The sequence below is a fragment of the Gekko japonicus genome, unplaced genomic scaffold (assembly GCF_001447785.1).
Source record: "Gekko japonicus isolate JY-2015 unplaced genomic scaffold, Gekko_japonicus_V1.1 scaffold44, whole genome shotgun sequence".
Classification (NCBI taxonomy): Eukaryota; Metazoa; Chordata; class Lepidosauria; order Squamata; family Gekkonidae; genus Gekko; species Gekko japonicus.
Window position 1 is genome coordinate 349,993 of NW_015174845.1, and position 14,086 is coordinate 364,078.

At 46.9% G+C, this 14,086-nt stretch overlaps 1 protein-coding gene across 2 annotated transcripts in view; it reads left to right on the top strand.

Moving 5' to 3' along the window:
* Positions 1-14,086, top strand: part of EML1 (echinoderm microtubule associated protein like 1) — a 200,886-nt gene that overhangs the window by 100,207 nt on the left and 86,593 nt on the right. Inside the window, exon 1 of one of the 2 annotated variants that reach the window (XM_015424449.1) lies at positions 5,995-6,061. The exons of the other annotated variant lie outside the window; for it this stretch is intronic. Coding sequence (XP_015279935.1) covers positions 5,995-6,061 — 67 coding nt within the window. Of the gene's footprint in view, positions 1-5,994; positions 6,062-14,086 lie in introns of those variants that run through there. 2 annotated transcript variants of the gene reach the window in all.

Genomic DNA, 14,086 nt, shown 5'->3' on the forward strand with positions numbered 1-14,086 from the left:
TCGAAGCCGGGCGGGGTGGGGGGTGGAGGACCGGCCTCGCTGCCGCCGCAACAGCCTCAGGGAGATTGGGGGGGGTTGGAGGAGACGGAGCTCTTCTCCCCCCCCCGCGAGTATCGCGGGTCCCCCTCTTGTTCTCCCATGTTGGTGACTCCTGTATATCTCAAGTAAAGTGTCTGAACAGGGTGTCTGGGTAGAAATTCAAAATGGGTAGGTCATATTCAGTGCAATACAGGGGGGGGGGATTCATCAGCCCCTTATCTGAACTTCAGATATTTTAGAGGGATTGTGGGGGGAAATGCCCAGCAGAATCAGGATTATCTCACCCCCTTGTCTTTAATGTACTCAGTATTGTAGGATCAGCATAACTTGTGAACTATTTTTGGCCACCATCATTACAAAAGACACTGATGTAAATCTTAGAGGGTTTATCATTCTCTTCTTGTACAGATTTCTGCCTTTTATTAAAAATGAATGTTGCTCTTGCTTTCCATTAAAATATTGCCTTAGGGCTGCAGCCCAACGTTTTGACTAAGCCCAGCATTAGCACACATTTGCTGGCTTAAGCGATTTGTGGATTGTATTGCTCAGCTTCTCAGTGCATTGCAAATATTCATGTGGATGAAGAAACAAGTAAGGCCGGTCATGAATTTGTAATAGAGAGGAAGGAAAACTCCAGGTAACCTAGAAGTTTTACTTGGAGTCCAGACTTTTGACCCCATAGGACTGGGAGCCCATTGAAACAGTGATATTAAACCTTTCCAGACTTGGGATCCATTGAACTGCAAACATGAAACATCAGACTCATGTGACAGGAAGAGGGGAGACTACGGATACCCGGTCCCTCAGACCAGCCGGCAACGGACGGGGTGTGTGTGAATTTACCAGGACATAGGCACGTCAGGGATGTCAGGGAGGGGGATGGTCTGGTTTTGAGGCAAAAACTCAACTTCTACCCTAGAGTTTTACTCCAAAACTAGAGCGTTGCCCCCTGACGTCCCCACGTCACTTCTGGGTCAACATAGACACGCCTTGTTAATTTATGGCATTCTTCCCTGTTTTTTTTGGGGGGGGTAATGGCAGAGAGGTAGGGCCTGAAAGTGGGGAACCCCCACTCCCACCAGGGGGTCTGGCATCCCTAGGGCATCCCTAGAGTTACCACTTCAAGGCTTGCCAAGGCCAGGATGGTGGGCAGCAGACCAGGAGAGCCTGGGGAGTGGGGCAGGAAATACAAAGTGAACATAAGGTTGCGAGCTCTTGGTTGGAAAATACATGGAGATTTTGGGGGAGAAACCTGAGGTGGGTGGGATTTGGGCACGGGAGGGACTTCAGTGGGGTGTAATGCCATAGAGTTCGCGTTCCAAAGTGGCCATTTTCTTCCGGTGAACTTATCTCTGCCTGGAGACCAGCTATAATAGCAGGAGATCTCCAGCTACCACCTGGAGGTTGGGAAGCCTAACTGTACACCAGGATGTGTGCTGTCTTGAGAACCAAGTCATGGGGTCAGAGGGTCTCCAGATCTGGGTGATGTTAACTTGATGTTGTCTGTTCTTCTCCGTGTCTGTGCGAAGGGCAGCAGAGGCCGTGGTGCCCTTTGCCCCTCTCTGCTCAAGCGCACTAGCAGTGGATCCTTCCAAAAGGCAGGAGGGAAATGTTAGTTTCAGGTGGGCTCTGTGATCCTCCTGTGGGTTCCAATCCATGGGCTGACGACCTCCGCATTAAAAGTCGAGGAAATGCCTAGCACATGTTCAGAAGCATTCTCGACTATTATTGTGTGTGTATAAAGCGCCCACCAAGAGGTGGTTTGCCACTGCCTGCGTCTGTGATTATTATGTCACATATTCCAGTGCCCAGACGGGCATTCAAAACAAGATACAGGCTTTGCTGTGCCTAGGGCTTCAGTTCCATGCAGTGTGGCATGCATAAAACCACATCTTCCTATCTGTCGTTACAGTGGAATAACTGCCACACTTTGATTCTTTGAACCCATGGATCAGAATAAAGTTTGAGTCCAGTAGCAACTTTAAGACCAATAAGGTTTATTTCTGGGTAGAAGCTCACAGAAGCTTATACCCAGAAATAAACCTTATTGGTCTTAAACGTGCCACTGGACTGGACTGTTGCTTCAGACCAACACGGCTACCCACCTGAATCTACCTCCATGGATCAGGGACTCAGTTCCACACAACATGTAAATTGTCACATGCTGCAAAGATGGAATTGCCCCACTCGTCTAGTGCCTTTAAATTACTGCGACGTGAACAGAGTAATTAAAGTGTATTTGGAGGTAATGAATCTGAAGGCTGAGATTTATTTATTTTATTTATTTATTCTTTGGATTTGTATCCCGCCCTCCCCGAAGGCTTAGGGCGGCTAACAAGGCCAAATGCCAGATTATAACAATAAAACAATATAAGTACAGTAATACAAAATACTACAGTTAATTAAAATTAGTAAAGAATTAAATATCGGTGCTCCAATACTCCCTCTGAGCTGTGTAATCCAGTAGAGGTAATGTCCGAGTAAACGTGCATAGGATGACCCTGCACATGTACCTTTTGCAGTTGTGAAGCTCTGATCCTATACATTTTATTCAGTGTTGTCACACCCCACAGTTAACGCTGCTTCCACAGGCTTATCCAAGGTGCTGTCACCATTACCGAGAATGCAAAGGCATGATTGCTGTGGATGGAGTTTCCACATAGAGTTTTCTGCACATTTTCCTCTTTTTTCTTTTACTTTACTTTTCCCTTCCACAAGTGATTTGCAGTGACTCCACATTGGCTTTGGGGGACATGATCACCACAGCTGCTGTGGTGACTTGCCACCCCTTCTTTTCACCCATGCCTTATAGTGCTGTGATGATTCTATTAAAAATTAAAATAACTCTCTTCTAGCAATTATTGATTATTATTTTTTTTAAAAGACCTCTGGCATTTTGGCAGGAATTGTTTTTTATACTTCATTTGTACCTTACTCTTCTCTGCAATGAAGACCCCAAGTGGCTTACAGCATTCTCCATTTTATCCACACAACAACCCTGTGAGGTAGACTAGGCTGAGAGTGTGTGACTGGCCTATGGTCACCCAGCAAGCTTCCATGGCAGATTAGGGATTTGAACCCACTCTAACCACTGGACCAGCTAGCTCTCAGATATGGGGAAGTGGTGCTTGTCAAGGGGCTGTCCAAGGGAAAATGTCAAGGATGTGGGAGGGATCTTTGAAGGGCAGGGAAACGCACACCATCCCTTCTGGATGACCTGCTAACATGCTTGGTTCTTTAAAAAAGAACCCGCCTGGAGAAAAGCAGGTTTGGGTAACAGCATGTCATAAATGGGGAAAACCTGGAAACAGGATGATTCAATTGTATGGCAGATCTAATCAAATTGCTGGTTTAGAAGCCGAGGTAGACAAATACTTCCAGGGGTGGAAGGAATCTAAAGATTAAGAGAATCCTTCCTGCATCCATAATAAAGAGAAGGGAATCTTCAGGCTCTTCTCTGGTGATGCAACCCGGACACTTTAGGAGTCGCAGAAGTCGGGCCTCTTAAGGGTCTGCCTTCAGCTGAGTCATCGGCATTTGGGACGGAATCCACACCCGCTAACCCGAGAGGATTCGGGTGAGTTTAGGAGGAGGAGGCGGCACTCCTAATCTTTTAACTCCACCCCTGTCGAGTTAGCGGGTGCAGATTCCGTTCCCAGCGCCGGTGACTCTTCTGAAGGATCAGAAGCCTTTTTTACGATACCAATCCAGCCTCCCCCGCGCGACTCCACCCAGCTCCTCCTACCTATTTGCATGTATTCAGCTTCCCCGCCTCCAAAAGCAGCGGGAGCGGGCTGTGTTCTGGATCCGAAATGGGGGCTGCTTTCCTCTCCTTATTTGTTTTGCTTTTTCTTAGCACCCGTCGCTCACCTCTTCCTTGCTGTTTCCATACCATACTAATCCGGTGGATGTGATTTCTCCTTTCAGTTTCTTTCTTCCTACTTTTAGGCGCTTCTCTTCAAACAGTCCGCAAAAAAACCTCGCGTCCTCTGGAGATCCTCAGCTCCCCCGCCTGTAGTGTGAAAGGCGATTTAGGAGTCACTCCAGCCTCGCGTCTCGCAGGGCAGCCGGGAAGAGGTTAAACCGAGAGCGGCAGTGCCAGGGTTTGAGGGCGTTGCTTAATCCTGAAGCTAAAAGGGCGGCTTTCAGTCCCTGCGAAGTCAATGCACGGAAACCTGAAGAGATGCCGGGGTTTGCGAGTGTTTTTCAGGAGCAGTATCCTCACTCCAGAGGAACGTGGGCGGGTCTTGATTGTACGTTCTTATAAAGGCACTCTGCACATGTTTAGAAACACTGTTTTCATTTTTCTCATGAGTTCACACGTTCTGACCGAGACACAGATTACAGTTTGAGTCTGTTAAATCAAATTAGGTTTTTAAATAAGAGCCATGTAGGATGTTGGGTTAAGTTTTTCCGACTTTAGGGTTCAGGCCCAGTAATGGAACTCACTGGGTAACCTTGGGCCAAGGACGTTCCGTCGGCTTAACCTACTTCACAGGACTGTTGTGAGGATGAGCGGGGAGACTCGTATGTGCTTTTCTAAACTCCTTGGGGAAACGGTGGGATTAGAAATCGTTTAGATATCACGTGCCTCCAAATCGGCACGTATCGACCGCAACGAACCAGTCTCACTAAGGGTTGTAATCCTAACCAGAGTTACACCCGTCTAGGGCCATTAAGTCAGCAGCTTTAGAAAGGGGTACCTTCGTCTAGGGCTGCGCTGTTAGGAGCCAGACCTTTTGGTACTCTAGTGCAACCCCCCCCCCCCTTCCTTCGAAAGCACAACTCAGGCACAAGTCGAGCACGCAGGGGATTTTTCAAATGTTTCTCCCGCATCCCTCGCGCGTTTAGAGGGCTGTTTGAATAGGGCCGGCCCTGCCTGCTTTCCATTTCACTCCTGCCGCTTCCTTTCAACCTCCCCCCCCCTCCCAAATTTACTTTTATAGTGGAGAAAACAGCTCTTTGCACTGGCCGCCAGAGAATGAGCCCGGCTTGTTTCTTCGCCCCGCCCTGGGTCTGTGTGTGGGACACCAATGCATTCCAATGGTGTCATTCCTCCTTTTTCTTTTTTAAGGACCTTTTTGTGTGTGTGGCTTTGCTCGCTGGTCGACAGATGGATCTCCCACACACCCATTGTTCCGAGGGACAAGCACCTCCCCCCCCCCCAAACGCAAGTAGCTCACTCAGAGTCCCCCCCGCTGCCTTTTCTCTAAACGCAAGTAGCTCACTCAGCCTCCCCCCCGCTGCCTTTTCTCTGCTTTGGGGCGAGTGATTAATAGTCTGGTGTGGGGCAAGGCAGTTTCTTATCTCCACCGCACCATAGCACCTCTTTAGAGAAAAAGAAAAAAGCCAACACTTGCATCTTTGCCCCCCACCCCCGGGTCTCTGGAGGATGCAACCCATCTCTATCCAGAGCCATGCCCGCTGCCTTCGCCGGCATCCTAAATTTAGAGAACCAAAGCAGTGACATCACCAACCATCGGGGGGGGGAGAGGCACTGCCATGTCTTAGTCAGTACAGTAGCATCCACATTCTCAGAGCATTCGTTCCCTCCCTCCCTTCAGGGAGAAGCCCCAGCCAGCGGAAGGAAAGAAAGGCTTTCCTTTGTCTCCTGTATACGATTGAAGCAGCCTGGCCAGGAAGCCCATTCCTCTTCTCCTTCCCACTCCCCTTGGGAGGAGGAGGCGGAGGAGAAGCGGCGGCCGCCCAAGCCACGGCGGAGTGAATGCGTTGCCATGGCAACTGGCAGAGGCAGGCAGCAGGCCGGCCTCAGCTCGGCTCAGTAGTGTGTGTGGGTGAGACCGAGGGAGCAAGCAAAGCCAGGCAGGCAGGCAGGCGAGAGAGGAGCTGCCGGAGCTGGAGGAGAGGGGGAAGACGGTAGGCTAGAGTAGGACCAAGGGTGGGGGGAATAAAACCTGGGAAGGGGGAAAGGGGGAGGGCGCGGGCTCCAGGATGATGGAGGACGGCTTCTCCAGTTACAGCAGCCTCTATGACACCTCCTCGCTCCTGCAGTTCTGCAACGGTAAGGAGAGCAAAGTCAGTCTCCCCTCCACCCCATATACATAGGGGCTGTGGTGGATGGGCAGGGGAGTGTGTGTGTGTGGGGGGGGGGGGGGTGGACGCCTCGAGCCTGACCGTCGAGGGTCGAGTGAGGTGCCTTTGCAACTCTCAGCCGGCGGCTTGTTTGCAAGTAAGGTGCGTGTGCAGCGCCAAGCTGGCGAGGAAGAAGCCTTCTCCTGGCCCTGGGTGGAAGCGCAAACTAGGCAGGGCCTTTTGCAGGCTCTTCCAAGTCAATGAGGCTCTGAGCCGTGGAGGCTTAGAGAAAAAGAAGAATGAGGGTGGGGAAAACTAGTTCCCTTTGGCTGACAGCAAGGCAGGGGGAAATATTGTGTGTGTGTGTGTTGTAGCGACCTGCGTGTAAGCTGATGTACTGCTGTGGAGAACTTTCCCCCCCTCCTTCTCTTGCCTCTGGTTTAAAAGGAATGCACAGACGTGTGTAATAAAAGATGCATTCTGCTCGCGCCGAGAGTGGAAAGGAAAGTGAAAACTCGCTGGGCGCTCTCGTGTGCAAATGTTGTTTTCTGGGAGTGTGCTTGGTTTCCTCGAAGCCTGGTTTCTATCATTTTTACAGGCGTTTGGGTTTTTTGAATGAGGGGAGTAAGGGAAGCCTTGGCAGTTTCTCAGGAATGTGGATTTGTGAACAGTTTTTTTTTTTTTAAAAAAAAGAAAATATGGGTATCTGATGTTTTGTGTATTTCTGGTAATGTTTCTGACAGAGCATAGTGTGAAAAATTTATGGTTCCTAGGAAGGCTGTTTTTAAAGTAAACCAAAAGTCTGTTTGAAAATGAAGGGGGAAAACTGCCTTTTTCTTAGTTCTTCAGTTTCTGGCCTGTTTCTTCATGATTCAGTTAACTCATGGGTTTGGATGGCAGTGAGACGAAGTGATGCTTAATTGACAGTAAAGTTTTATGGTTAAGGTGTGTGTGTGGGGGTCACTTCTGTAACAAGGGTATCGGTTAACTGGAGATATAGTAATGTGACCTAAGGTTATGGGTTGCCAGTAGGACAAAGTGAAGAGGATGCTTTTTTTAAAGGAAACTTTAAGGAACTCTTATTCAGTCTAATAACATCTCAGCTTTCTAATACATCTCAGCTTTCCAATACAGACCTTAAGACTATTGGATTTATCTTTTACCTACTGTAATTATTCTGACCATAAATTGTTGCCTGTACCTCAAAACTTCTGCAGTATGGCAAAGCTTTTATCCTTAGATAAAATCTAACTGCCTCTGATGAACGGGTGGGGTAGTGTCAAGTGTGAAATGCCGTGTTTGCATTCTGTGTTATTAGATTTCTGCATTTTGCATTAAATTAGAGAACAGGGAGGTAGCTGTTCTCCTAAATCAGACAAAGGATGGGGTTCTATCAATCAATGTTTATATTATGGGCAAGACAGCTCTGTATGTAATGTATACTAGCTCTGTTGCTGAGCAGAATTTCTGGATTGCATCCCTTTTTATCATTACTGATGGTGATATATTATGGACAGTAATGATTGCAGATCAAACTGTCTGCTTTTCTGCAAGATTTGTAGGCATTTTGCAGCAATAATAGCAGACTTAGTGAAGCACATTAGCTAATGAGCATTTCTGATGTATCATTCTTCATGTCTATGGCTTTCTTTGCTCACAGGCAGCCAGAGTAGCTCTATTCATGCACACTCTTCTCACGTGTGTTTGGTTTCAACAGGATTAGCTGTCTTGATAAGATGTGGTAGAACTGGACCCACAGTTACTTCCCTGAGGAGATCAGATAATAGAGATGTACAGTTTCTGGCCCATGAGGAAACAAAATTAAGGGGAACGTGTTACAGAGCCGGTTTTGAAAGAGGGAAGGTTGCATCAGAGTCTGGTAGGAACTTTTGGAATGTGTTCCAAGCGTAGAGAAATGGTGTGAAAGAGGGTGAAAAGATATGAATGGAGACCAGATGAAGATATTTTTGTGTGAAGAGACAAATTTGACTGGAGGCTCTATGAAGGATGAAAAAGTTTGGGGCAATTTCTTTACCATATATATATTTAGCTTAGTTGAAGGAGGAAATGCAATTAAAGTATACCAGGATGAACAGGATAGAGATATAGACAAGGTTTTATGTTGGCGTTGAAAAAAAAAATTGTTAATCTTGAGCAGGTTAATTTTTACATCAAGCAGGTCTCTGAAGAGGCGGAATATAATTTTTTGAAATAAATAATCTGCAGTGCTGAGACAAGGAAGAAATGAGAGCAATACATGTCATTGGAATGGACTTCAACGGCAAGGATTAGGATTCTGCAATTACCTGGACTGACGGGCAAGGAAGGAAGAAGTTATTTTTAAGCTTGATAGTTTTGGGCATTCAACAGTTTTTCTTGCATGCTCAAAAGGAACAAGCTTGCATTCTTAATATTATTTGTGTGGCCTCCTATGAGGAGATCCCACCCATATCACAGGCTGACAGCTTTTCAAAGATACTTCATACATGGAAGTCTCTGCCACATTTTTTTTAAAAAAACCCTTTAATTTGGGGACTTCTGGGAGTATGAGTCAGGAGTCCCAGATTCTTTTTACTACCATGTTCTTATGCCACCCTTCCTCCTAAGGAGCACAGGTCATCATTCATGGTTCTCTCCATCACTTTATTTCCAGAGCAACCCCAGGAAGCCGGCTAGGATGAGAGTTCTGGTCCGAGGTCACACAGTGAGCTTCCTGACAGAGTGGGAATTTGGACCCAGTCGGCCCTGGTTAGGGCCCCCCCCAAGTCTTGCAATTTAACCATTGCGCCATTCTGTCTCCCAACCACCTGTGTTATTTTGGCAGACAGAATTGCAACAATTCAGTAAGATGGATAGGTCTATAGGATCTTCATCCTTAATGATTATTGGTGTGAGAAAGGGAAAAGGACTGTACTGAAAAACATAATTTATTGGAATGAATTGTGTTACCAGGTACTTGCAATGCTGGTCTTCTGTCAGCATCAATTCACAGCTATCCACCAAAAGCAGTAATGTTTTGCACTGTTACTGGCAAGGGCATAACATGATGACTGTTGTAGGTGTGCAGATGTATGCATTTTAATACTGTGGATTCATTTCACATAGTCTACAGTCTCTGGTACTTGACTCCTCCACTGGTTCCCTTCCAATACAAGTTTGAGTCTGAACAGAAATGCTATAACACAAAAATATTACTTGTATCTTGTAAGTACCTGGTTTAGTCCTTTTGGTATGATGAGGATCCATTTGAAAGTGCCTTATATCAGTCCATCTGTACCCAATATACTTTATCCTAACTCTTAGTGGCTCTCCAAGGCAAAAGTCTTTCATATGCTTTTTGGAGGGACGTACTAGGAATGCCTGGTGCTTCTGCCTGCAAAATATATAATCTTTGGCCCCTTTCTATTACAGGTTATATAATTAATTTGCAAAGACAACAAAGCTGCCGACAGTATATAAACCAAAGCAGTAAAGATATCACATTATCAAAACACAAAAAAACAATTCCACTTCCATACTGGCAAAATGTAGCAATCCTAAATTCTTTTGTAGCACCCGGAACTCATCTTATGCTGTTTTGTGGGCCTTGGGAGTTCCTGGCCCCTTAAATGCTCTTTTTAACTTTTGTAAATATGAGTTTTGATTAATATTCCTATCACATCAGGGAGTCAGCTGGTAATCTGTAATAACCTCTGATGTCCTGAGCTATAACAGACTTTGGTGTAATGCCTCCTTGTGCCCACACCCGCCCACCCCATGATAGGTAATGCAATTGCATTGTTCGTGAGCAGTTGAGGGATTCCTCTTCTGCTGCAGCATAAAGAAATCCTAGAACTCAGCAATATTTAGTCTTCAGCATGAGTTCATCCTCAGGAGGAAGGGAGGGTGCCTGCAATTATAAACAATTATACTCAATGAAACGGGGTGGAGAGGAAAGACAGAAAGGGGAAAGAGAGGATAACCTGAAGTACCTAATATCTGACAAAGAGATAAGGCAAAGAATTTCAGCTTTTACTCATCCCATTGGCTTCATTAAGAGATACTTCTGAGATGACATGCAAAGAGTCAGAGAGACTCCGAAACTTGGGTGCTAGTCAGGATGAAAGTGGCAAATACAACAAGAAAAGTTTTTATACCCCACTTTTCTCTATCTTAAGGAGTCTCAAAGCGACTTACAGTCACCTTTCCCTTCCTCTCCCTACAACAGGTACCCTGAGAGGCAGGTGGGGCTGAGAGAGATCTGAGAGAACAGTGACTGTCCCAAGGTCACCCAACAAGCTTCATGTGGAGAAATGGGGAATAAAACCTGGTGCTCCAGATTACAGTCCACCACTCTTAACCACTACACAGTGGAGTAGCCAGGCCAGTAGCTATGGTGGGGCATTTTGGGGCTCCACCCCATCAAACGAGGCAAATCCCACAACAGGTGCTCTTCCCCTCCCTCCCTTCCTGTGACATTAAAAGGGCCCTCCAGCAGATCAGCTTGCCTCCTTTCTTCAAGGTCTGGGACAAAGGGTGACGCTAGGGGAACAGCTATCCCAGAGGTACCCACTGGATTGTGGTGTGCCTCAAGGGGCAGTGCTGTCCCCGATGCTTTTAAACATCTATATGTACCCCCTTGCCCAGATTGCCCGGAGGCACGGGCTGGGTTGTCACCAGTATGCGGATGACACCCAGCTCTATCTGTTGTTGGGCAGTCAGTCCGACTCCAAAGCGGAAGAGCTGGACCGGGTGTTACAAGCCGTGGCTGGTCGGCTTAGACTGAGCCAACTGAAACTGAATCCAATGAAGACGGAGGTCCTGTCCCTGGGTCGGAGCGGACCGGGGTTAGGAATCCCACTCCCGACCTTCGATGGGGCACCATTGGTGCCAGCGCTGGCGGTTAGGAGTTTGGGAGTGCTCCTGGATGCCTCCTTAACCATGGAGGCCCAAGGTAGCAGCCACTGCCAAATCGGCCTTTTACCATCTTCAGCTGATCAGGCAGTTGGTTCCCTTCCTCGAACGCGACGACCTGGCGACAGTGATCCACGTGATGGTCATCTCGAGATTAGACTACTGTAATGCTCTCTACATGGGGCTGCCCTTGTCTCAAATCTGGAAGCTGCAGCTGCAGCTGGTCAAAAGCCAGGCTTTTGATGGGGCTCTCTAGACGGGAGCACATACAGCCTGTGCTGAAGGCATTGCACTGGCTGCTGATAGCATACCAGATTCGTTTCAAGCTGGTGGTTCTTACCTTTAAAGCCCTACATGGTCAGGGACCTACATACCTGAGGGACCGTCTTTCACCATATGCCTCCTAGAGAGTACTGCAGTCAGGGGCTCAGAACCAGCTGGCCCTCCCGGGTCTTAAGGAGGCTAGGCTGTCGACCCCAACCTGGTGGAATGAGCTCCCGGAGGAGATCAGGGCCCTGCGGGACCTCCCACAGTTCCGCAGGGCCTGTAAAACAGAGCTCTTCCACTAGGTCTTTGGGAGCTGCCGCCACCACCAGTGAAGAACATCGGATGGTTGAATGGAAGAAGGCCCTGGATTCCGGAAACTACCACCAACAGCCTAAAGAACAGCAAGTACTGCAAGAACAACCAAAACGAATACAGTGAGCTGACTGCGAGCTGAGAACTGTGAATGATGGCCGCTACTGTTCATGGATAACAACTATTACTAGCACTTCTATGGTTCTATGCAACTAGCACTTCTATGGTTCTAGCAATTCTATGGTTTTAGAATTGTTTTAATCGTAACTTATTCTTTTAATGTAATTATCTGTTTTATGTAAGCCGCCCTGAGCCGGCTCTGGCTGGGAGGGCGGGATAGAACTTATCGGCAGGAGCATGTGGCCCATCGATCAGCTGGTTGTTGTTGTTGTTCAGTCGCACAGTCGAGTCCGACTCTTCGCGACCCCATGGACCGGCTCCCGCCAGGCCCTCCTGTCTTCCGCTGTCCTCTGAAGTTGGCTCAGTTCGTTGCATCGATGACATTGTCTAACCATCTCATCCTTTGCCATCCCCGTCTTCTTTGGCCTTCAATCTTTCCCAGCATCAGGGTCTTCTCTAGTGAGTGCTCCCTTCTCATTTGGTGGCCAAAGTATTTGAGCTTCATTTTCATTATCTGGCCTTCCAGGGAACAGTCAGGGTTGATTTCTTTTAGGATTGACTGATTTGATCTTCTTGCAGTCCAAGGGACTCTCAAGAGTCTTCTCCAGCACCATAGTTCAAAAGAATCTATTCTTCGGCGCTCGGCCTTCCTTATAGTCCAACTCTCGCAGCCATACATGACTACTGGGAATACCATTGCTTTGACCATGCGGACTTTTGTTGGCAGGGAGATGTCTCTACTTTGTATCATGCTGGAGGGCCCTTTAAATCTTGCAGCCACACTGCTCCCTCCCCTCCTCCAAGATTTAAAGGGCCCTCCAGTTGATCAATACAGCCTTTAAACCTTGCAGGTGGTGAGGCAGAGGGATGGCCGCTGGTCACAAGCCTTCCCTGAACTACAAGTGGTGATTTCATGGGCAGCCCCCACTAGAAAAACAGCATTTAAAGGGAACCCTTTAAATGCCGTTTCTTCAGTGGAGGCTGCCAGTGCCTGATCTCCAAGCGGCAAAATCCCCACTTGGAGTTCAGGGAAGGCATGCCACTCCCCCCCCCCTGCCCACTGTCCCACAAAATTTCACCACTTGGAGTTCAGGGAAGGCATGCCACCCCCACCCCCACTGTCCCACAAAATTTCCCCGTGCCCCATCAACCCAAAATTTCTGGCTATGGGGCTGGGTGTAGCATTTCTCTGTGTCCCATAGCAAGACATGATAGGTGGGATACACCAGGTATTTTGAAGGGCCACAGAAATGTTCTTAGCCCAGTGCAAATTTTGTGTTCGGCTCCCCATCGCAGTGTACATGATCCCACATACCCTACTCTGAGCTCTGACAGGAAAGAAGTTAATGGAATAAAAAATGTAATGTAATGTACTGCCAAAGGGATAATGGGGGAAAAACGAACGAAAACATTCATTCAGACTTACAGATCAGGGCCTGAACAATTTCCAAGCCTCTTACTCTCTCTTGTGCTGCCTTTGTGAATCAGAGGTTGTTGGGTTTTTTTTATAAATCCCTCAATCGCACATACAAGAGCTGCTGAATGACCCTGTCTTCCCCATTCCTTAAACTGCATCTTTCCCTTGAGCTCTGGTCCCCTATTTGTCCTGTTCTCTGGGGCTTGCCGATGGTTATCGTTTTCTTCCGGGTTTACATTCTTTCTTGGGAAGAAAGAGTTAGAAATCTATTATCGTTGCCTGTCAGGCTTTGCCAAATTTGTTTTGTTTTGGGTAAGCTTTCATTGATAACCGTAAATTGTGTATCTGTTGTAGATGCTGAAGGTGAAGACTCTAAAGCCTGTTGCTTCCAACAGAAGGGGACCAAACATGTGTTTAACTCTCCCACTGAGTTCAGTAGAGTTTTAAAATAGTTTGCATCATGCCTCCATTGCATTTATTTATTTATAAATGCCTCCATGTTCTTGGGCGTCCTTTGACATTTGTGAATATTTTTGCATATTTTATTCAAACCCATTTTACACAGAGAGGTGATTGTAGAGTTCTCCCTCCCAAGTCATTCCTTTAACATAAAAAAGTTTTTGATATTGTTGTTAAAGGGCTCCTTTCTTTCTTTCTTTCTTTCTTTCTTTCTTTCTTTCTTGCCTGCCTGCCTGCCATTCAAATCTCTGTGCATAATTCAAGAACCCAAAAGAAGAGCTGAAATGAGAATCATCATATGTACTCTGTGGAACAGAGTGAAAAATGTGGTCTAGTGATAGTACAGTATTGTGTATTGGTTAATTTAAAGGATAGCTTTCTAGACCATAAGCAAGTAGACTTGTTAGCAAGGTTTGTTTTTGTAGATCTAGGCAATTTTGTAATTTATCAGAGAAAACATTTTGCATAGTGTTTTCCAGAATATTGTTTGTTTTTTTTAAAAGCACACTTTTAGGGTATTTGTCTTTAAGAGTTTAAACTCTTTCC